Source organism: Scleropages formosus, chromosome 22 (genome assembly GCF_900964775.1).
Source record: "Scleropages formosus chromosome 22, fSclFor1.1, whole genome shotgun sequence".
Classification (NCBI taxonomy): Eukaryota; Metazoa; Chordata; class Actinopteri; order Osteoglossiformes; family Osteoglossidae; genus Scleropages; species Scleropages formosus.
The window spans coordinates 22,443,274-22,465,252 of NC_041827.1; the positions used below are offsets into that span (position 1 = coordinate 22,443,274).

Below are 21,979 nucleotides of genomic sequence, written 5' to 3' on the forward strand. Positions count from 1 at the left end.
ATAATTGCCGCACTAACTTATGATAGCGATGTTTAATTTAGAAATGTCAGTGTCATGCATATGCATGAAGAATCTTCTCTATTAACAGTATAATAGGTGTACAGGGGTGTGTTTTTGCATCGCACAATGACCTTTTAGCGCGGCTCGCGGAACAGCGTCGCTCCCGTTGAGGAACGGAGCGGAAATTCTAATTGGGAGAGCTGAGATTGCGGCCGGCCGTCCTCTAAGCGAGCTCAAGTAGGCGAAACACGGGTTCGAGCCCTCAAACTGCTGTTTGCCGAAGCCCAGAAAACGTGGTGTAACTAAACCATATGGCTGGAGTGTTCGGTACCGTTTCATCATATAGGAACAGTGTGTTTCCAATGGTAAGCAGCCAAAATAATATGCATCCATGTTTATTACAGTCAGGATCCATGAGAAAATCCAGAAAATGAAAACAGTGTATTTAGAAAGTTCTTTTTGTTTTTTTCTTTTTTTGCACTGGCAAGAATGATTTTCACACACTTATATTGTTATCATCGTAGCAGCCACTGCCCAAGTCCCATCTGTTAAAGTACAAATGACTAAAGAAGAAGCAAATTTGTCAGCCTGAGAAATTATTCAGGGAAGAGCGTGTTTGCACAGTTGATTATTTTAAATATATCAGTGGTGCTGCGGTGCACTTGTCCCAGAAGCTGTCATCTGTTTGGACAGCTGGTGTTTATCCCGCTCTCCATCACGTCAACTATTCAAGCATATCATTGCAAAATTAACGTCAAATTCCAATGTCAGTCTTCATAGTTTCACTTACGATTAGCTTAATGTGAGACAAACTGACTTTTATGCGTACATTAATGGCAATTCATTTGTTGATTGCCAAGGGCAAAGGGCGCAGAAGCCCCTGGGTTTCTACAATTACTTTACATTTTTGAAAGATTATTTTTGAAATGATTTTGTATAATTTGAATTTTGGGCAGTTTGTAAGGTTCAAATTGTCAGTACTTTGAATGGGTTCAAGTTCAGGTTAGTCCCATTGGTTTTGTCTCTTGCCTCCTCGCTGGACTTTCCTCCAAGACTTCTCACTCTCCGTACGGCTGGAGTTTGATTCTTAATGCCAGCTGCAGTTTAATGGGAAATTTTAAAGGGTCCTGGAAGTTTTTTAATGATTGGAGCCTGAGGAGGAAGCCTGATCAGTTCTCCTTAGCTTTCTGCATTACTGTGATGTACCAGTATCATCTCAGATATCAAATTTGACCGTGTATCATTCTATGGCTATTAGCACTGCTTTTCAGCTTATTCAAGTGTTAATGAACGTAAGCACAAGACTTATGAAGGCTATTCTTCTTATACCTTCCACCCCTACTGGGGCATAGGCCACCAACAAGGGTACTCCAGATCTCCCTAAGAGCTGAGATGTCATGAAGTTTCCTTGTTGGCGTTTCTGTAGCTGGCAAGGTTGTTATGGTGTGGGGTAGCTAGCCCCACGCCCAACCCTCCTCCTTTCTCAACCGGGCTTGGGACTATGAAGGATGTTACGTGGCTTATATTGTGTTAAAGCCTATGACTATATCACGTATTTTTTTTTATAAACAGTTTGAAATTCAGGGTAGATTATCCTTTGCTTTTGCCGACTTTCCGTTTATGTTAGCACTTCTACACTAGTATATGAAAACCAAGATACTTTTTGCCCATGTACTGTATGATCTCTTAATGCTGCTCCTTTGTGTAATATTACAAGTTTTTGAAAGTACAGACATTTTCTGGTTTATTACTTCATTTATTTTTAATTGCATTTTTTTCACCACTCTATTTTCCAAAATTTGTTAGTTACCTGCATTTCCACATCTCGCCATTAGTTGGCAGTAAAATGCACTCAGAAGAAATAGACACACCATGAAGGTTTTTCTTTTTTTCCTTATAACTTTTTTAGATTTTTACAGAATCTAGTGGTGATGGTGGTTTTGGAGTGACCAACAAACTGAGCTCTGAACAGAATTCTGATCCCAGTTGTGTTTGTAAGTTGAAGGCCCAGTGTTTTTGTTTTCTCATGTGAGCAAACCGCTGCACAACAAATGTTGAATTATTGCCTGGAATAGCCTCCACCCCTCTGGTTCATCCCACACGTGATCTTGGATGTTGTGCGTGCTCTGTGGTCTCAGCTGAGTGACGGATGACTGTGTGCCACCAAGCAAGAACCCCGCGCCTCCAGCAGACCGTTTCTGTCAGGGATGGAAAATGGAGCGCAGCCCCGGGGACCGCGCTGGTCCACCCGCGCTGGGGAGACCGTGGCGAGGACACCAGTCACAGCTCAATTAGGATCCCTGCTCCTATCCGGTCCATCATGGCTAGGCCTGTGGAGGCTGCCCCCGCCCCGTAATCCCCCTTCCGCTTCAGATTCCCAGACCCTCGTTTATAAAAGAGAGGAAAAAACACACGAGATGAGTTTTCGGGCAGATAATTAGTCACTGGTTTGGGGAGCAGCAGCCAGGCGCTGTGACACGGAGCAGATTGTCCACATGTCAAAGAAAAGCCCTGTCACCCTCCAGCAGGCTTCCCACCCTCTGGCCCAGTGGTTCCCAAATGCAGGATCGTGAAGAAGCTGCTGAGGATCATGGGACAGTCTCAAAAAAAGAAATATTACAATGTCGTTTGGGAGGGGGTTCAATTCACTGGCACAGTCTGAAGGTTACTGAAATATTAATTAACGCAGAATCGTGATGGATCATGTAGCGCCCATATACTCGCCACGCGATAGTGTTGGCATTTTTGCCTAAATGTGATTATTAGAGATGGCAGTGAAAATTTTGTGTTTTGAACTTCATTGTACAATTAGCTGAATTTAGATTATTTTTAATGTTTTAGATTTAAATTTGATTGGATGGTGGATGGATTTACTAATTAATTGAGTTAAATGTATTATACAGTACAGGGGGTGCAGTGGCGCAGTGGGTTGGACCACAGTCCTGCTCTCCGGTGGGTCTGGGGTTCGAGTCCCGCTTGGGGTGCCTTGTGGCGGACTGGCGTCCCGTCCTGGGTGTGTCCCCTTCCCCCTCCGGCCTTACGCCCTGTGTTGCCGGGTAGGCTCCGGTTCCCCGTGACCCCGTATGGGACAAGCGGTTCTGAAAATGTGTGTGTGTGTGTGTGTGTGTGTGTGTGTGTATTATACAGTGTATTAAAATGATTAGTACTGGGGTTTAGGATCACCAGGCCAGAAGAAGACTGTATTGAGGGTTGCCACCAAAAAATGTCTGGGAACCACCGTAGCTTCTCATCTTTCTCACATGTGGGGCTGCAGGTGGCGTAGTGATTAGAGCTTCTGACTTTGCACTTGGGCATTGTGTGTTTCAATCCCGTCTCCTGCTGTATCGCCCCAGACTTACCATGAACTGACGCAGAAGAAATAATATTAATCATCAGCTACTGGTTGTGGATAAAACAAGATTATCTAGTTAAGGCCACGTGCTTCAGGAAATTCATAGACTTGTGTTTCCTTTTGAAGAACATCAGGATGTTCGAACGTCAAATGTAATGGCAGCAACAGGTGAATCATGCAGACTCAGTCCACGGAGCGAAGGAAAGTCGGGAAGTGAGTCTGCAAAGCCCAAGAAAATAAAACGTGGGATGTGAGTACATTTCCCTTGAAACGGTGCCATATGTTTATGAAGCGCAGTGCGAAAACATGCTTCTTACCTCCGGTACAAATTTCTTAATATTTCAGCATATGCCCATGTGTTTTGCGTTCTTTATTTCTGTTTGTAGATGACGGCATTCAAGCTGGAGTCATGACAGTGTTTTATTAATTCCCTTTCTAATTTTCCATAAATAAGTAAATAAAATAATACAAAATTAAAAATAAATTAATTAAATCAGCAAAATGCCCAGCGAAATGTCTCCATGTTGTGGTCCTACAACAGAACTATAACGGGTGTCTCAGCTCATTTGTCCTCTTAGGCAGGAATCCGATCGGAGAGAAAATGTGTGTTTTTACATTGGTGTGGGATTTAAGGAGAAGGTACAGTGTGTGAGGGATGTAAGGCAGGGACCTCCCAGTCGGGGATGGAGTTCCGCGAGTGTGTAAGGGACGCTGAGGGACACCGCGGGACGGGGCGCTGAGCGACGTGCCCTTGCTCTGACACGTGGAACGACGGCTTCAGGTGAATGAGTCCACCGAAGACACGCTATGCAAGAGATGAACTTGAGAAAGAGGTTCGAGCAAAGCACACGGGCACAGAGGTCTGTCGTCAGAATTGTCACCGTTTCTTACGCAGACAAACCCAGATGGTACCGTGAAACGTTTCATTGATCCTCCACTCTTGTTCACTTCGCCAGGTAAGATGTGGTTTAACTGATTGTGGTCGACCGATCCCCTAAACTCAAAACTTACCTGCAAATATGTTACGTGTGCAGCTGCTGAGGTACTCTATAAGAAAAATAAATAATAATGATGCTGGAACATAAATAATATACATGACAAGGTGGTGATGTGGCCACATGCAGCACAGACAGTATTAAAGGTTGTGAGTGAAAAATAACCCCTTCACATGCAAAATAAAGAGCGTGCCTGATTCTTTTTTGGAATAAAATATAAGTTAATTTTACTCATATTGATGACCATAGTTTGAGAATTTTGAACAGCAATGACAATTATTGTAACTAGTTAGAATGCAGATTTTATGCCAACTGCGGACACATTGTTACTTATTATGGCTTTATTGTACTTATTTGTATTAGTAAAAGGAAAATTATGGGGAAAATTCTTAGCAAGCGTACATACTTCTTTTATTCTGTAATTTTTTTTGTACCGCAAAAGTAAGGAAGATTGTCTTTAATTTCTGCTAATCAGTGATAATTCAATGTACCTGGAATGTTAGTTCCTAAAATAAATTAAATCACACTATGTGCTTTGATTCACATAAATTGCACAATGTAATCAGTACTTTGAGTTAAAAACAGCACCAGTTTAAAATGGTCAAGCAGATGGAGTATTTTTTTTGTTTGACTCACACTTTTCTCTAAAGCAATTTACTGCAGTTATTTGCCCATGTATGCAGGGGGGTCATTTCTGCTGGAGCAGTGGGGGCTCCGTGCCTGACTCACTGCTGCTACCTAAGTAGGTGAGCGTTGAACCCGTGACCTTCAGATCCCAAGGCAGCAGGTCTAACCACGCTATCAGCCCCCCCCCCCCCCCCCCAGCCATTACCACTCAAGCTGTCCAGTAAACAGCAGTTGATTGAATAAACACATTCCTTGCAGTAAAAAAGCTGGTGTGTGGGGGGGGTCCTGGTCCAGGCCTGAAAACCACTGTTTACAATACACCCCTTTCACACACTCGCAGCACTTCCCGCACTTAATAACCGTTAAACACACATTCGAACCTCTGCTGCAAGACAGGTGGGCCGCGGCTGCGCACAAAGGCGAGACGATAATTCAGTTTCATCGTCGGCCCCCTGCGGAGATAAATTCTCCTTTTTTTTTGCTTTTAAACCAATATGTGGTCACCTCACTTTAGCAACATCCAGATCCCCCCCATGATGAAGGAGTGTAAAGATGCCAGGAGCTGTGCTGCGTGGAGGACCTGCAGAACTGCTGCGCTAATTGAAATGCTGATAATGCTCGTCTGCTCCGCACCGTTCGAGGGCTACGGCTCCTCAATCATTCATCTGCGAGCACACGCCGTTTTTCAATCTCACGGGTTCTTCTTCCTTTGATGAAAAAGGGGAATGGAGAACGAGATATAAATTAGTAAAGCGTCCGGAGCGCTGAGAGATTCCCTTTGATGGCATTTAATCGGTGTTGGATTAATCCCGCCGTCCACGAGGTCCGTGTGGCTACGCGCACCTGGAAACGCGGCGATGCTCTATTTGGGATACAGGGAACTTGGGATCGATGTCCGAACAGCAGGGTCCTGCCCCCGGAGCTTCGTCCGAATCGGTTGCATTAAGCACGTTGCAGTAATTGGGCGGCACGGTGGAGCGGTAGGTAGCACTGGTGCCGCACAGCTCCTGGGCTCCTGTGTTGGCTCTTGAATTAAAACTCCAGCTCAGTCTACGTGGAGTTTGCGCGTTCTCCCGCTGTTTGCGTAGGTTTCCTCCGGGTGCTCTGGTTTCCTTCCACAGTCCAAAGACGTGTTTCGGGTGACTCGGTGAGTCGTTGCCATGGACGTGCGGTCGGCCGTCTCCGCGTTCGCCGGTCTTTTTGCCCAAACGCTCCCGTTGTTGTATGTAATTAGATATCACATGATCTTGTATGTATTTATGACCATGTTTCACTAATGTCTGCTCGCGCTGAGGATGGCCTGCTGCCAAGATGTATCCTGTTTATGACAGGTGGTTTAACCTCACCTGTCATTTCTCTTGTAATAATCAAATACAGTCACAACTGAGAGTGCTGCCCTAATTATACTCTATTTTTGGGGGAGGGATTCAGCAGCAGTTGGACTAATCTGTTCTTGGACTCTTTGGTGAACACGTATTAAATTTTCTAATATTACTTTGGATGGTGCCCAGTGAAGCAACAGTAGATTAGACCATTGCCCAAAAAGAAGAAACAAATCCTAACAAAGTATTGTCCTTATTGCTAATAATGATTATTATCGAAAGTGCCATTGTGTCCAGTTTCACTGCTGAATAAAATCCCCGCTGACTCCGGAGACGTTTCTTTCCCTCGTTTGCGTTCTCTTTCTATAGCGCCGGTAGGTTGTGCGGACAGGATCTGCGCCGCGTTCCTCCTGCCCAACGTGAACGAAGGCACCGAAGGCACCGAAGGCACGCAGACAATACCGCTGTCGCTTCCCTCCAGAGTGCGCTTCACCGAGAGGCGCCTTCCACGTTCCGTGCTGAAAATAGATGGCTCTTCTTTCGTTTCGGCAAAAGTCGGAGTCAACGGGAGATTCGCTCGACGTGGCGTCATCGAGCGACGGGCTTCGCTGCTCAGATCCCCCAGTTTATGTAAAGCGGAGCGAAGATGGGAGAACGCGCACAAGCTTATCGAAATTTATTTTTCGGGGCCGATGCGTTTCGGTCCGAAGCCCTCTTGAGCGTGCTCCGCTTTCCCGCCCAAATGCGTCTGGAGTTTTTCCGTACGCTCTTGCGTGTCCTCACATCTTTGCTTGAGTTTATTTAAAGAAAACAATATTTGGGCAAACACCTTCCTTTCAGTCTCCGCATTATTGTATTTGCTGCCAAATTTCCAACCCTGAAGTGCCGCTTTCCTGCTCTCTACTTGTTAGAAAAATGGTGGGCAAACGTGCTCGTCGTCGCCACGTCCCCCCGTTATCCCAGGCGCTCTCGTGTCTCTTGGATCCACGGGTTTGGCCGTGAGGAAAAGGTTACGTAACGGCCGACGCCGCACTTTGGAGCGTCACGCTGAGTTAGCGAGCGCTTCCAGCGTATACTGCATGTGGTCCAGGAGCATCGATGTGCTAATTAAAATTAATGGGAGCAAAGTGAAAATTTGATCAGGAAATCTCTCCCCTGTTGTCACGCTGCGATTTCGTCGACCGGGGCAAATAATTATCCGGGCGAGGCTGGGTAGCGGGGCTTTCATGTGTCCTGGACGCTCGGCCCCCCCGCTGAGCCGGATCCCTCGAATTCTGCTCCTGCCTCTCTCATCTCATGCATAAAGCGAGGCGGGAAAGAGCGGGCGGTGTCGCCGCAGCCCTTTGTCTGCGGACGCCGGGCCGCCGAGCGTCGCCGGGAACACGTCCGGCTGCCCGCCGCCGGACAGGTCGGTCAGCTGCGGCCGTGCGAATCGCTCCCTGTCTTCTATGAGCTGCACAGGGGGTAATTGTGGGTTCGGGCCCCTGCCCCACCGCTCCCGACCTCGAGGTCACCGTTTAATGAAAGCACGTCCTGCTCGGCTTATTGAATCCAGCACCGTGTGCGGCTGTGGCCAGATAATGGGGTGGCTCTGGGTTAATGAAGTCCGATTCGCTCGAACCCTCGGTGTGATTTTTAGCAGCCCGTTGCTGTCACAGAAGCTGCTCGTCCTTCGCGTGCCGTGGCGGCGCAGCGGGTAGCGCCGGTGCCTCACAGCTCCTGGGCTCTGGCTTCGGATGTGGCTTGGATCCCCACTTAGTCTGTGTGGAATTCACACGTTCTCCCCACGTTCGCAGGGTTTCTTTGCACGGTCCAAAGAAGTACCTGTAGCGTGTGAGTGGAGGAGTGTCGCTCTGCCCTAGAAACGTGTCAGTGATCGTAAGGAGTTTAGGGTTGTGTGTCTGTCACTCCACACCACAAACTCAAAAGCCTCTCAGCTTTGGCTCCGGTGTGGTGAAATGAGCCCTCTGTTTCCCTCAGAGCTGCCGAATCCCCTCGGGCTTCAAGGGAAATCTCAAAACCCGTCTCTTTTGGATCCACTTTTGTCCCGATCTCTTAAGTGCTCCATAAACTCATATCCCACCGTCGCTCACGATCACCTCTGTATTTCCCGTCTGTTCTACGCACAGCGACTGGTGTAACGTGTGGTTTTGGGTGAAGCGGCTGTGCTCCGACAGTCACGTGTCTCTGTCTATATCTCTTCAACTGTTGAGCAGCCGCACTGTTGTTTACTCTGGGAAAAGCGTCTCTAGAACGAACGCACGTAAATGTGACGTGACGACGCTCTCCGAACTCCGCAGTCCAGCTCCCAGGGACACGTGCGGTCCCATGACGGTAACATTTTGAGCGCTTTCATTTGCGGAAATGCGAGATGTGCGGGACGGCCCGGCCACCTAACGCAGCCCGGTTTTTAAGCCCCCGAGTTTCGGCGTGTGGCGCGGAGAGGACTTGAGCGCACTGGCGTGTGCGACCCGCGTTGGCCGGCGGGCACGTTCCATGGACCCTGCCGGAGCGTTTCACAGGCCGGAGTAAAGTGCTTCTGTGAACCCCTGGATTGGGGGGGTTAATTAGAAGCATCCACAAATCTACAGCCCCAGCACAATGTCTCGGGAGGAGGAAGAAGAAATAAAAGGGCGGCGTGTTTGCTGGGGGTGGCGAGAAGTTCTCCTCTGCTCTCGTCGGGAGGGGTCAGCGAGGCCGCGCGGCCAGCAGGGACGACTCGCCGACACACGGAGACGTGCCGGAAGCCCGGCTTCCGATCCCGGGTGGCGCCACCCTCTGCAAACCGCACGTTGGGCCCTTGTTTCTCATTTTTGCAATTTCTCTTTCAGTAACCGAGTGTTGAGTGTAACGATGAGCGTAACGGTGTGTTCCGGGTGCGCCGACGTCCCGGGTGCCAAACGCACGCCCCGCTCGGCTGGGACTGTTGTGTAAACGCATCTCGAAGGCTCAGGCCCCACGTGCGCACTTGCGATGCTCCGAGCCCTTTTATCGACGGCTACTGTAAAACAGAGTTATTTGCTACATAAGAGGGCAATTTGCATGTATGATGTTCAGGTGTCACGTTTGATTGCGCTTTTCCAAATCCGTTTTGCAGCTGCTTGTTTATTTTATTATTTTTTCTTTTTAAATATCCCGCTGATTAAACCTCATTGACTGATTTGTTGTACTCCTCTATTTGTTATACGCTCGAGCATCGCGGGGCAATCGTAATTGTTCTCAAAAAGTTTTCAGTGTGCTGCGGTTTATGTTGTTTGAGTGAAAGCTCATTGTGGCTTTCAGGCCCGCAACGTGTCCCGTGTTGCGTGTCACACGATTGATCTCGGCGCCTTTAAAAGAGAGACGCGCCGACGAGGGAAGGGCCGAGACCGGAGGGACGTGTCGTCGCCGAAAGGCGATCGATCGGCACAAACAATGGGCTCCGGCACTAAGGCGCAGGGCGTTGCGCGAGCGCTTGTCGAGGGTTCGAGCCCCGCCCCCGTCCGAGAGCTCTGCTGACTGCCGAGTTTGAAACGCTGGCTTGTTTGATTCATGTCTAAAGTTTTAATTGAAAAAGCCATGGCCTGCGTAACTCATGATAAAATAGATAGGAAATTTCTGCTTATCATCAGCTATGGATTTGTATTCAAATTCTTTTTTTATTGGCATTCCTTTTTAACAACCGAAAGCTGTTGGATACAACGAGACGAAGAGCGTGAAATCTGTTTGGACACACAATCCAGGGGTTATCGTAGAAGCTACATGTACGGTATAGTAACGTGTTTTCCCGAATTCGCGGTGTTGCTGAAGTAAACGCCGTAATAGTGTTGTTGACGCTTGTCAGTCAATATTCTCAGTACGGCGCCAAACGCGTTTTTTCTCTTCTCAAGCATAAGAAGCAAGGACTCCAGTACACATGACTGCAGTGGAAAATTTTTTCAGAAATTGAATTAATCCCGAAGAAGCGCTATTAAAAAAAGGTCTGTATCTGGGAACAAAGGACGGCGCTCCGAAGTTCCTTTGTTCGGCCGTAATTACGCGTCGACCTCCAGTGTCACGTTCCGCCGTTGTCGGAATAAGCCGAGGTCCAGGGGTCAAGAGCGAGATAACAGAGCTTCCCCGTGCTTACTCGAGTGCCGTGTTAAATGTCGAGACATTCCACGGATCCCATTATATTCCTCACTTCTTTACGTATATCTTTAATAAGGGCTCGAATTAGTGCATTACGTGGGTCTAGGGAATTAATTTTGCGCCTGCCTTTCCGGCGACCGGAGCCGCCGCTGCGATGGTATCTGCCGCTCGGTGACCTCGCGCCTCTTCTTCATCACAGCCGTGTTTCACGCTGCCGCTCGGAGAGAGCCTTTCGTGGCTCACGGGGATGATGGGGGCGCGATGGGGTTGGGGCGGTGCCACCGCCTGGCGCTACATGGAGGCACAAAGCCGCCCCACAAGGGAGGCCATGGATCTCACGGGGGTTGCTTCTGGGTGTGTTCCACTCTCTACTTGTGCTTCAGTGTAGCACTAGCTGTGCTCTTGATCCACACTACCTGTACACATAGAGTTGACCTCTAGGCCAACCTGTGTACCATGAACTACTCACACCATGAGTATTTGTTACTCATGAACTACCCATGCTCTGTCCCTTTATAACCCATTAACTGTCCATAACCTTTCCATCCTATACCCATGAAGAACCCATACCGTATATGTTCAGTATCCATGAACTACTGATGCTCTGTGGATCCAATATCCTTGAGGTACCCAGGCTTCATGCACTCATTGCCCATGACCTACCCATAGTCTACCTATGAATCACCCTCCTACAGTACGGCATAACAAAAAAGAGGCAAGTAAGAAGAAGCTGCCGGCTGATTGCTGTTTTGTTGTTGTGCCTGTGCTGCCTGTCAACGGTTAACGTGAACAGTATCCTTGCCACCAAACGCGCTGTTCACCTCTACAGGATGACGCATGTTTGCTTTCTGCGTGAGTCAGCATAACACAGTTGCATTTTTTTGGGGGGAACAGGGCCTCCACACTCGCAGCTAAAGGCACTGGTGCATTTTCCCACAATGCACTTTCTGTCAGTAATTAAGAGCTTTGGGGAAGGAGGATGAGCCACTACTGTTCATTCTGTGCAGGTAGGAAAAAAAGCAGGGGTGCATGCAAAGCACTTGTTACTCTGTGTGTGCGTGTGTGTGTGTGTGTGTGTGTTTGTGTGTATGTGTATGTGTGCACACTGTGCATTCAGAAACATGCAGAGGCCCACAGCACTAGATGGTCCTGCACAGCTCACCTTTTCACAGCACACGCCAAACAGGCACGGCTCTCACACAGTGTGTAGCGTCACCCCAGGTGACCACTGAAAAAGTCCAGGTGGGAATATTATGTATTTTTTCATCTTTCTTCATTTTACTTTTAATTGCAGAACATGTGATTCACTGCAAGGCACCGTCACACATTTTCCCTCAGCTGTACCAACAGGTCGCTGGTATTGCTGATGACTTCATCTCATCCCTCCTAGCAAACATCATAATTTGAATACCCACACACAGACATTTGCTGAAGCCGCTTGTCCCGTAATTTGAATATTTAATCGGAAATAAACTTTCGCAAACCTATGTTTTTCACATAGATATTCACTTTCAGAATTTATTTATTGTGTGTTTAACTGGTGTCTCACAGTGCCTGGACCGGTGCCAGCAAGGTCTGTTTAGAGTTTGCATACAGTCTCCGTGTTCATGTGGGTTTTTGCCGAGTGCTCTGGTTTCCTCTCACAGTCCAAAGGCATGTATTTCAGGTCGATTGATGATTGTAAATTGCCCTGAGTGAGTGAGTGAGTGAGTGAGTGAGTGAGCGTGACTGCTCTGTGACAGACTGGCGTCCTGTCCAAGGGGTACCCTGCCTCACGTTCTGCGCTCCTGGGATAGACTCTGGACCATCGAGACCTTGCATTCCTTCATCGGACCAATGGTGGGCATTAATGGACGGGCTAATGCGGATGCCCTTACTGAAAGCATGTCGAGTGGATCGCTGCCCTCCCCAAAAAAGAAGAGAAAAATGAAATCTGAAATAAAAAAATGAAATGTCAGGCTGCAAGTGAACTTCTCAGGGCTGAAGTGCAGGAGACGTTGATTCGCCGCGACGCTACGGGATGAAGACGCGCTGTGGGCTCACGCTGCGTTTGTGTTGTACTGTAAACCCGCTCAGCATGTTGCCGTCTTGTCCTGCGACACCCCCCCCTCCCCATCCGTCCGTCCTGGCCAGACAGCGGGGGTCTCGTGTCGGACCCGCACCCCCCCACCCCCGTCAGCGTGGGCCGGCGCGGGGAGGCTGCCGGGGGCCACGAGGAGCGCTCTCGTTCCCCGAACCACTTCCTGTCTGGCTCTTCTTCCAGCTGCCCAGGAGGACTTGTGACGCGCTGCAGTTGGTGCAGCACCCCCCAACCCCTCCTCCCCAGACAGCACATAAAAGCTGTCAGATGTGAAACGCGGCAATAAATTCTGCTTCAACAGATATCCTCAGGATTACTTTAGTACTGGGAACAATAGAAGGGAAAAGGCGGGTTTTATGGGGGGATGGGGGTGGGGGTGCTTTAAGTGCGAGGGAAATAAGGAGAAGGAGATCTGGATCTGATGTGTGTCTTTACATCATGTGTGTTGCCTGCTTGTCCGGGCTCTTCTGTGCGTTGCCATTTCACTCACATGTCGCACACAGAGCACATATTAAACTAATCGTCGAAGGCGTCGTGAAATACCGCGGTGAAGCGCCCCTGCTTTTTTTCTTCTCTTCTGCTTTGTCCGAGCGCGGCGAGATGCCTTGGAGTGGACGCAACCTGACGTTAACGCGGGAAGGAAAACAGCAGCAGCAGCAGCAGCAGCAGCGCAAACCTCATCCGAAACGACGGGTCCCAACGTGGCTCTAATGCAATAAGCATCGGCCCCCGTCGTTACCGCCCTACGGTTCGAGCAAATACGGGCTGCATTACATCCTCAAAGCGGGCGAGTCCCACGGGCCACGAAAATCGAGATCGTTCTCAAGTCGCAGCTGCTGTCTAAAGCTCTCCCGTCCCGCTGGATGCATTAGCCTGATAAAGTAGCCCATTTCATAGTAAATTTAGGACAGAAAAGCAGAAATCTAGAATATGTCACAGTCGATGTTGTTACCGTTCTGTCCGTTCCGCATCCTAATGGGTCCCTCCAGCGCACGCGGCTCACAGGAAGTTGATGCGTCTCTTTAAAATGTCAACTTCGATGTCGTATCGCGGGCTAAACGAGAGGAGAAGTTCTCGTTCGTCGGCGCCTTTCTCGAGGCGCTTCTCCGCTTCCCCCCCGTCGCTTTGCGCTCTTCCGCGCTCGGACGAAGGAGGGGAGCGCGCCCTTCGCCGAGCGCATCCCGACCCGGCGCGGCCTTCTCCGCGCTCCTCGTCTGCAGCGTGCCGCGTTTGCGCTCTCGCGCTGATGGCGGAACGCGTCGTCCGTTACGTTTCGTACCCGACTTTGCGCCGTGCGAATCGGTCGTGTGCCATTTCCTTCGTCGATATTCCCATCGTCTGGCCTCTTTCTGCGGCTCTTTGTCGACCGCGCTCCCCCGGGAAGAGAGACCCGAACACCGCGTGCCACTTTTTGCCTTGGATTGCGACTTTCGGGACCGGGATGACGAAGCCCGACTCGCTCGATGCTCATCTGAATCACGAGACTCTAAATCTCAGGGTCATGGGTTTGAGCCGCCCGTTTGCGCCGAGAGGACACAAATCCGAGTCCCGGCTCCTGCCGCGGTACCTCGATGAAGGCGCTTACCCTAAATCGATACAGTAAATGACCCGGCTGAGTAAATGAGTTAGTCGCTGTAAGTAGCGCAACGGCACGAGTCGCTTTGGAGAAAAGCATCAGTTGAATGCTGATGAATAAATGTAGTAACAAATGCAGTAATTACATTTAATGTGAAAGTTACCGTGCTCTATAAAGAAGTAATGTCAACTAGGATACTATACAGACTTCCCACTGGAAATCGCTTTGGACAAAGAAATTGGCAAAAATAAATAATAATAATAATAATAATCCCCTCTAGCACTAGTGTATGATGTGTTATTTATATCAGAATTTGTATGTGCGAAATTCTTTATTGTATCATTTCTCTTATGCAGTTCATGCATTAACCCAGAGACTCCTAATGCACCTTCTCGTATTTCTGTATGTAGGAGCCACTGAGTCAGTGCTGAGTCACAGCGACCAGTCGCGAGGTTTTCGTGGGAAGGGAGGGACGGGGGGCCTTTGCAAAAACAGGGAGAAACAAACACACTGTGCGGAATTTCAGCTTCAACCCCACACCGCCATTCACATTCATTTATTCATGTATTCATTTGGCAGACGCTTTTATGGCGGCAGCATTACCCGCTGCGCCGCTGTGCGGCCCCCTCCCCGTCACTTTTATATCCTACATACACTTCTCCTTTAAGGGTACTAATGCTTTTTTTGTAATTTCGGAATTGGGGCCAAACATTCAGTTTTTTTCATCGACTGCATCACGTACTGAACTGTGGAAGAAGAAGTGATTTAAGATGTAGGGATTTAAAAAGAAAAAAATTAGACCGGAAGCTCCCCCGCAGCTGAACTCGGCGTGTTGGTAAGAGCGCTTCGGACGGTGGCGTCACCCGCGCGTCGCGGACGGGTGAACCGCGGTGGCGCCGAGGCCCCGCGTGCCGTACACAGACGCCTGTGCTTGTGTGGACAGCTCCAGAAACACGACCGAGAGAGCGAGGACCTTCCTCAGCGCTGGAGGACAGAGGAGGAGATGGAGGCCGAAGCCGCTCGACTGAGGAAACTCCTTAACTAGGCCCGCCGGGTACGAGGCGCTCCGCCGGCGGCTCTCGGCACTTTGCACGCAAGCACACGGAACATTCTGGAACTTCTCTGACTCGGTCCTGCTTTGTATTTCTGCCCGCACGCTTCTGTCAACCTTAGATCACGATGGTCATTATTTTCTTTCTTTGTTCCCCCTCAGGACCCTGGATCCGAAAAGCAGCTGGATTTGAGGGAAAAAACGTCTTTTGTTCCGTTCTTCCCACTAACTGCATGCAGCTGATGGTGGATAATGAGATCTCTGACACCTTAGAGTGATCGGTTGCTACAATATTGTAAGTCATATGTTTAAAGGTGCTGAGCACTGCCTTTGGTTCGCTGCGCGTTGAAATAAAATTCACAACCTTATTGACTTGGCTTGGCAGAGGTTTTCATTCAGCGCAGCTGAGTGATGCGACAATTGGCACCTTTCTCATTAACTTCCACTTTTTTAAATTTTGCCAGAAAAATTCAAGCAATTGCTGCAAAATAAGGCTTAATAGGTCTTTTCGTACATTTTCAAGCGCAAGTGCCGTATCACTGTAGTAGCGACTGGGCTGAGGACTTTTCCTCCCGGTTTCCTCCTCCAAGGTCCACGGACGACCTGCGTTTTGAGCTCTTTCGCGCTATTTCTTACCTGAGCTACTGCAATAAAATACTGATATATCAGAAGGAGCGATGTTCAAATAATGAAGATGCCGAGTTGAATGAAATTATCTGCAGATTCATTTGATCCTCGGCACATCGGGCCGCGTAGAGCTTACAGCTGCTGCCTCGCAATGGCAGCTTGCGGGTTTGAATCCCCCCCCCCCCCCTCCAGCTGTAGTACCCTCGAGCAAGGTATTTACCATGAATTGCTCCAGTAAAAGTTACCCTGCTGTATAAATGAGTAATAACTAAGTAGCTTAACACTGTAAGTCGCTCCGGAGAGAAAAATCAGCGAAAAAAATGAATGAAATAACGATGTTTCTCCGAGGGCCGCAGCCCACGTGCGAGAAATGAAATTAGTAATTTTCAGCGGGACTACGGTGACACGTAAAGCGAGGGAAGCGGCGGTAATAAGGGAACCGTTCATGTTGCGCACACGTGGGCCAGGGAGCGCTCCCGTCCAGGCAAATTGGGTAAAGAAATCACAATAATAACGGTAACATGTGGCTAATAAAGAGCAGCATCTGTTCCTGGGCGCCTGTAAAATTGTTAAATCAGATTTATTGTGCTGGAGGAGACAACAAGGGTGCCGGGGATTTAGGGGAAGGCAAATGGATCCGCTTCCGTGCTCAGAGCATTGTGTCAGTTTAATTGTTCATTTGATTTCCCTTTTTTCCCCATCAAAAGATAAATTCGCAAATGAGTGTCCTCTGCCCAAAACAATAAGGAAAGCCGTAATCACGGAGACAAGGGCGCCCAATATCCATCGTCAGCCGATTATCATCGCCGGTGAGGTCGCCGCAGAACATGGCGTCGGGGTGGGGTAGGGGTGGGGGGGCTTTAGCGGGGCCCGCAGCCTGCTGCCGTACCGAGGTTTACTCCAGAGGCAGGACGGTGAATTTACGTACAAGCATAAACTAAGCATGATACGTATACACTCGGTATCAACCGTGGTAAAGAATGGACATGCAAAACTCAGTAAAAAAAGGTTTTCACTCAGAACTGCTGAATCCCTGTCCACATTTAAAAAGGGTCTTAAAACTCACCTCTTCCAGACTCACTTTGCCCATCATCTCTTAAGTTCACGTAAGGTGTAAATGTTCACGCACCATAACTTTAAGACGATGTCAAGATAAACCTTTACATAGCTACTCCTGTAAGGTAACATATATGTTTATATACAGTATCTCCAAAAAAAAAATTATTAGGAAGGTGATCAGGAATCGTCGATATTCGGATGATGTTTTATGCAGCAATATGGTGTAATATGGTGGAAAGAAACAACCTAACTTTACTTAAGTCACACTTCTGCAACTATGTCAAAACTGTCGTTTTGGAGAAAAGCAACTGCTAAATGAATAAATGTAAATATAAACGTAATGTGGTGGTTTGGCCTGCGCCTTGCTTGGGGTGCCATGTGGCTGACTGGCGTCCTGTCCGGGGTGCGTCCCCTCCCCCCTTCGGCCTCGCGTCCGGTGTTGCCGGATAGGCTCCGGCTCACCGCGACCCCGCTTGGCACAAGCGGTTCTGGACATTGCGTTGCATGAATGTAATGTAAAAACCCAGTATCCCCTAGTGGCTTTTTACCAGGGTTTTTTTTGGTAATGTGCGGTAACAACTGGTCGGTGTCGTTACGTAGCTAATTGTGACATTGTCGACGTAACCGTTGGCTAAAATCCAGTTCGACTCGAGGCCACCACTTGTCTGCCTTTCTTAGTAATCGAGGGGTCGGGACTGGTTCGCCGGGGCTGTGAACACGGGGAGAAGGACACTCGACACACACTGAGCTGGGTTCGAGACACCAGGGATTCCCAGCGCATCAGCAGTCGTTATGAAGCTGATACGTAGCTATTTCCGTTTCGACTTACGACATATACGACTTACGGCGGCCGTCCTTTTAGCCTTGGAGTTTTTTTTCTCAGGTGTCCGGTGGAAACGTGCAGCGATGACGACTCCGCTTGTCCTCCGATAACATCGGATGGTTGCGCCCCTGTTGGACGGCGGTGTCTCTTGTCGTTCGGGTGTCTAGTAGCGATTGCGTTTAAGCTACGGAAAGTTTTATTTGAAATTCACTTCAAGTTGGTTTATATTTAAAATGTTCGTGGCTTGTTCTGGTCGTATCTTCAAGATTTATACAGTATAAAGGTTTTTTAACTTCTGCCAAAGTGACCTTAGGACAAGGTTATTGCAGCTAAAGCCGAGAACCACGACTGTACTTAATACGGTACAAATACGCCGCTGATGTTTCGCTGTGCGTTATTTACAGATGTAGGTATTTTGTACCGTAAAACGAGTTAATAAACATTAATATCACCTATATAAATGAGTGAATAAAGTTGCTCCAGTTGCACAAGCAGAACTGCTTTCAGTGAAATGCTTTTCCCACGTAAATACAAACCGAAAGTATAATTACCTGGAATTTCACCGCTGAGGGTGACTTTAATTAGACGATAAATTTTACTTTCTGTTTGCTTAATTATATACGCTGATCAATCAGTTCTGCTTCCCTAAAATGGTCGATTCATTTGCGTTTTTTTTCCTAATTGAGCCTCCGAAGGTGTCAACTTCCGACTGTTTACCCCTTAAGAAAAGCAAGGCAGTTGGACTTGTGAGTTTACAGTTCCAGTCTGTCTCGCACACTGTAATATTTTCTTTCGTTCTTGTTGCCCGTATTTGAAAGGACACGGAGGGCCGGAGGGCACCGGCGCCTCGCCTCGGCAGAGGCCCGCGATGATGAAAAAGCGCAGAGGAAGGACGCGAGACGGCACGCCGAATGGCGCTACGGAACGGGTCGTGGGCCGGAATCCGTTCCGACGCCGGGAGCGAACGGAGGCCTCGCTCTGTGGCCTCGGACGGGGAATTCGCTCGGTTTGGACTTCGATACGAGCCGCTCGTCTTCGGCGACAAATGCGAAGGCAAACGGCGCCGAAAGCTGCCCGTTTATTTCAGCCAATCGAACTGCATTTTATCCGGCTCCGTCGTACGAGGGACTTGTTTTCCGAGCCAGCGCTCCGCGATTTATTTCCGATAAGCGACGACAAAGTACAGCGCGAAGCGCAGTTTCGGATCTCTACGCAAAAAAGGTGTGATGCTTTTTATCACAGGATGTTTAACACGGTACGAGTCGCGCTCATCCATCTGCTGCGGCAGGGAAATGACACAGGGAAGTAGGCTTTGGAGCCATAAATGTATGTGAATTGCCACGGCGCTGCGCTTACTGGGTGTTCTCACGTGACCCTGACTTGGGCTGATGGACCGACTTCTCGTTTTGCTCCAGTCTACTGGTTTAAGGCAAAAAAATAACACTAATAGTAGTAATAATAATAATAATAATAATAATAATCTTGAGGTGTGATCGTTTTAAGAGCCTTTTCTGGGCAAATTTGAAAGTAATGCAAAGACACGGTGGGGAAGGATTGCACTTTATTCTTCCCTGCAGGGAAACTCACGGAGCAACATCTGTAAATACATGCGGAAGTGGTCTTTGAAGTTTTCAAATTAAGAAAACTTCCCGTTACGGCGGAACGTCGATTATCCGAACGTCCGTTTTCCGAGCCGCTGCCCTCCCCCCCAAAAAAAGAGAACAGCATCTATCTTTAGTGCACTACTCGTTATGCTGGAGTATTACAGTATCATTTCCTGCCATTTAATGCATTTGTTTCTGATTATTTATTGGAAGATGTATGCAGCACAGCATAGAAATAGCGTCAGCTTGTGATAACGGTCATAAAAACCACATGTGTGGACCCAGCACAGCCTCCCGTCACCTCGGTGTTGTCTGTTGGACCTTTGTCCGTTGTGGGGGGTGGGGGGTGCCGGTTCACTTTCAGTCAGTGTGCTGCGAGCCACTGCAGCGGTGGGAGGTTATTGCATCTTGGCATTTTCTTTCTGATCGTTCACTCTTCCAGTGTGAGCGTGAGGCCCCGTCTCATTTTGCTTTTTAATTTCAGCACCGCCGCACCGTTACGTTAATATCGCCGTCTGCAGGCCGAAGGGGCGGGTCAGTCCGTGTTCCCATGTGCGTTTGATTAACCGAAGCAACCTTGGTCCCAATTACAGTCGTTTGGATAATCGACGTTCTGCTGCATTTGAAACGTTCTCTAAAGGAGGTCTATTTTGGCCCTTTACCACGGTAGGAGGCTGTGTTCTCGCCAGGTCTCCCTCGGTGCAGTTGCAGTGAAGACCAGCAACTTCCAGCCTCATTTAAACTCAATTTATAGCCCAATAGTTAATTTTCATGTTGAGTTTTTAAAGGTACATCATTCAGTGCAGTTAAGATACTGATGATGATTGTGACTAAAATAAATATTTCCAAAAAAAAAAAAAAACTGTAATAGTTATGCCATACATTCGCAGAGCGTTCTTGTCGTTAAAATATGCTGATATGGTGATGTGATATTACAAGTGAAGGATTGTTCCTAGCAGTTTATGGCCTTGGTCTGAGTGCTGTGTCTATAACTATTATTACAGTGAAATTAATCAGCCACATTTTAATGGATAAACCATAGATTCTAGCAATATTGCACAGACATGGACTGGACAGCAATAAGTGTGTCATAACTTATATGAGGAATTATTTTACATTCATTCTCTTGGTGGGGCTGAATAGTGAAACTGAATTGTTAAGTTAATATTGAAACAACCACCGTTGTTGTAATTATTTTATCATTTATGATTATTATTTTCTGTCTTTTTGAAACCTTTATTGAAACCTCTGTTTTTGTTTACATTAATGAATTTGCCTAAATAGTGGAGTTTTCACAGTCACCCGAATGTGAGTGGGGAAGTAGTAACTTTTATTTTATTTTATTTATTTTATTTAAGCGATTAAGTTGGAACTTTATGTTGTTGAGCACTGAGGTATTCCATCATGCTGGTAATTCAGAGTCAAGGGAGCTGATCTATAAAATTTGGCTCCACTGACACTGATTTTGACTTCCGACTGGAACCGAAGTTTCGAGTGCAAAACAAACAGTCACTTTACCGCGGTAAGGGTTGGCGACGGGCTGCGTCGCGCTGCCGGATAACCCGTCTTTTAACGCATCTCCAACGTGAGCCTTTCTCTCCCAAGTTTCTTCGTGACTCTGAAGCGAATTGCGTTAGAAGGCCTTCAGACGGCGAATCCCCAGAACAGCCGCAATATAATTACGTATCTGCAACGTATTTGAAATAAATTACGCGCAATGTCGAATTTCAATTAAAAAACGCATCCGGATTCCATTACACAGATTTTGCAGGAACCATTATTTACTAATGTATGGTTTAATTACTTTTCTGACATGGTTATAGGTCTTAATGACTCATATATATTACAGAGGATTACGAGATCATTGCTGTAATGGTATAATGAATCCCTTTATTTACTTTCACTAGAGGCTATTGTTAAAAAGTACTGTTATGGAGTTCTTAATGTAATGAAGTTTTCTCCGAATGTGGAAAACATTTGTTCTTCAGCTCGGTGATCTTGTTTATCTAATGTCTTTATTTGTTTTCCAGGCGGCCCTTGTTGCGGCGTAATATTTTTGATGAGATGAATTTCCCTTCTGACGTTGCTGGGACCGAGTAGTGCAAGTGAACACTTCGCCGCTGCGGCTTTCCTCTTTTACTGCACATCTTCTATTTTCCCTCACGGAAACTTTTTAATCCGGCACCCGTCGTTCATTTTTTTTCATTTTTGTGCGCTTGTTCAGTGGGAATATCTTCTTCCATGGGCCTAGGGGCAGCACAGCGAGTAGCACTGCTGTCTCACAGCACCTGGGTGGTGCGAGAGGATGTGGGTTTGATCCCCACTCAGTCTGTGTGGAGTTTGCATGTTCTCTCCGTGTATGTGTGGGTTTTCTTTGGGTGCTCTGGTTTCCTCCCACACTCCAAAGACATGCTGTTCAGGTTTCCCCATAGTGTGTGAGTGACCAGAGAGAGAGTGTGTGTGTGTGTTCCACTGATGTATGGATGAGTGACCCAGTGTAAGTAGTGTCTCTAGCGGTGTAAGTCACCGCGGTGAATAAGGTGTGTGGGCTCATAACGCTACATAGTATCCACTGTAAGTTGCTTTGGAGAAAAGCATCTGCTAAATAAGTAAATGTCAAAACCCAGCTGTGATACTGACAACTGGATGTTATAAAACCATGGAGAGGATTTGAGAGCCGGTCCAACTGGAGCATTGGGTAAAGGTGCGCTACCTCCGGTACCCGTTCCTGCTTTTGAAAAACATCTCTCTCC

The 21,979-nt window shown here is 47.8% G+C and overlaps 1 protein-coding gene across 4 annotated transcripts in view; it reads left to right on the plus strand.

Annotated features, from left to right (window-relative positions):
• The window catches only part of fhit (fragile histidine triad diadenosine triphosphatase), a 232,352-nt gene extending 216,901 nt beyond the window's left edge, over window positions 1-15,451 (plus strand). For all 4 annotated transcript variants that reach the window (XM_018734149.2, XM_018734151.2, XM_018734152.2 and 1 more), the window contains 2 exons: window positions 15,006-15,116; window positions 15,276-15,451. In XM_018734149.2, the coding sequence (XP_018589665.1) occupies window positions 15,006-15,107 (102 nt within the window). In that variant the 3' untranslated portion in view covers window positions 15,108-15,116; window positions 15,276-15,451. The remainder of the gene's footprint in view (window positions 1-15,005; window positions 15,117-15,275) is intronic.
• Window positions 15,452-21,979: the final 6,528 nt, after the last annotated feature.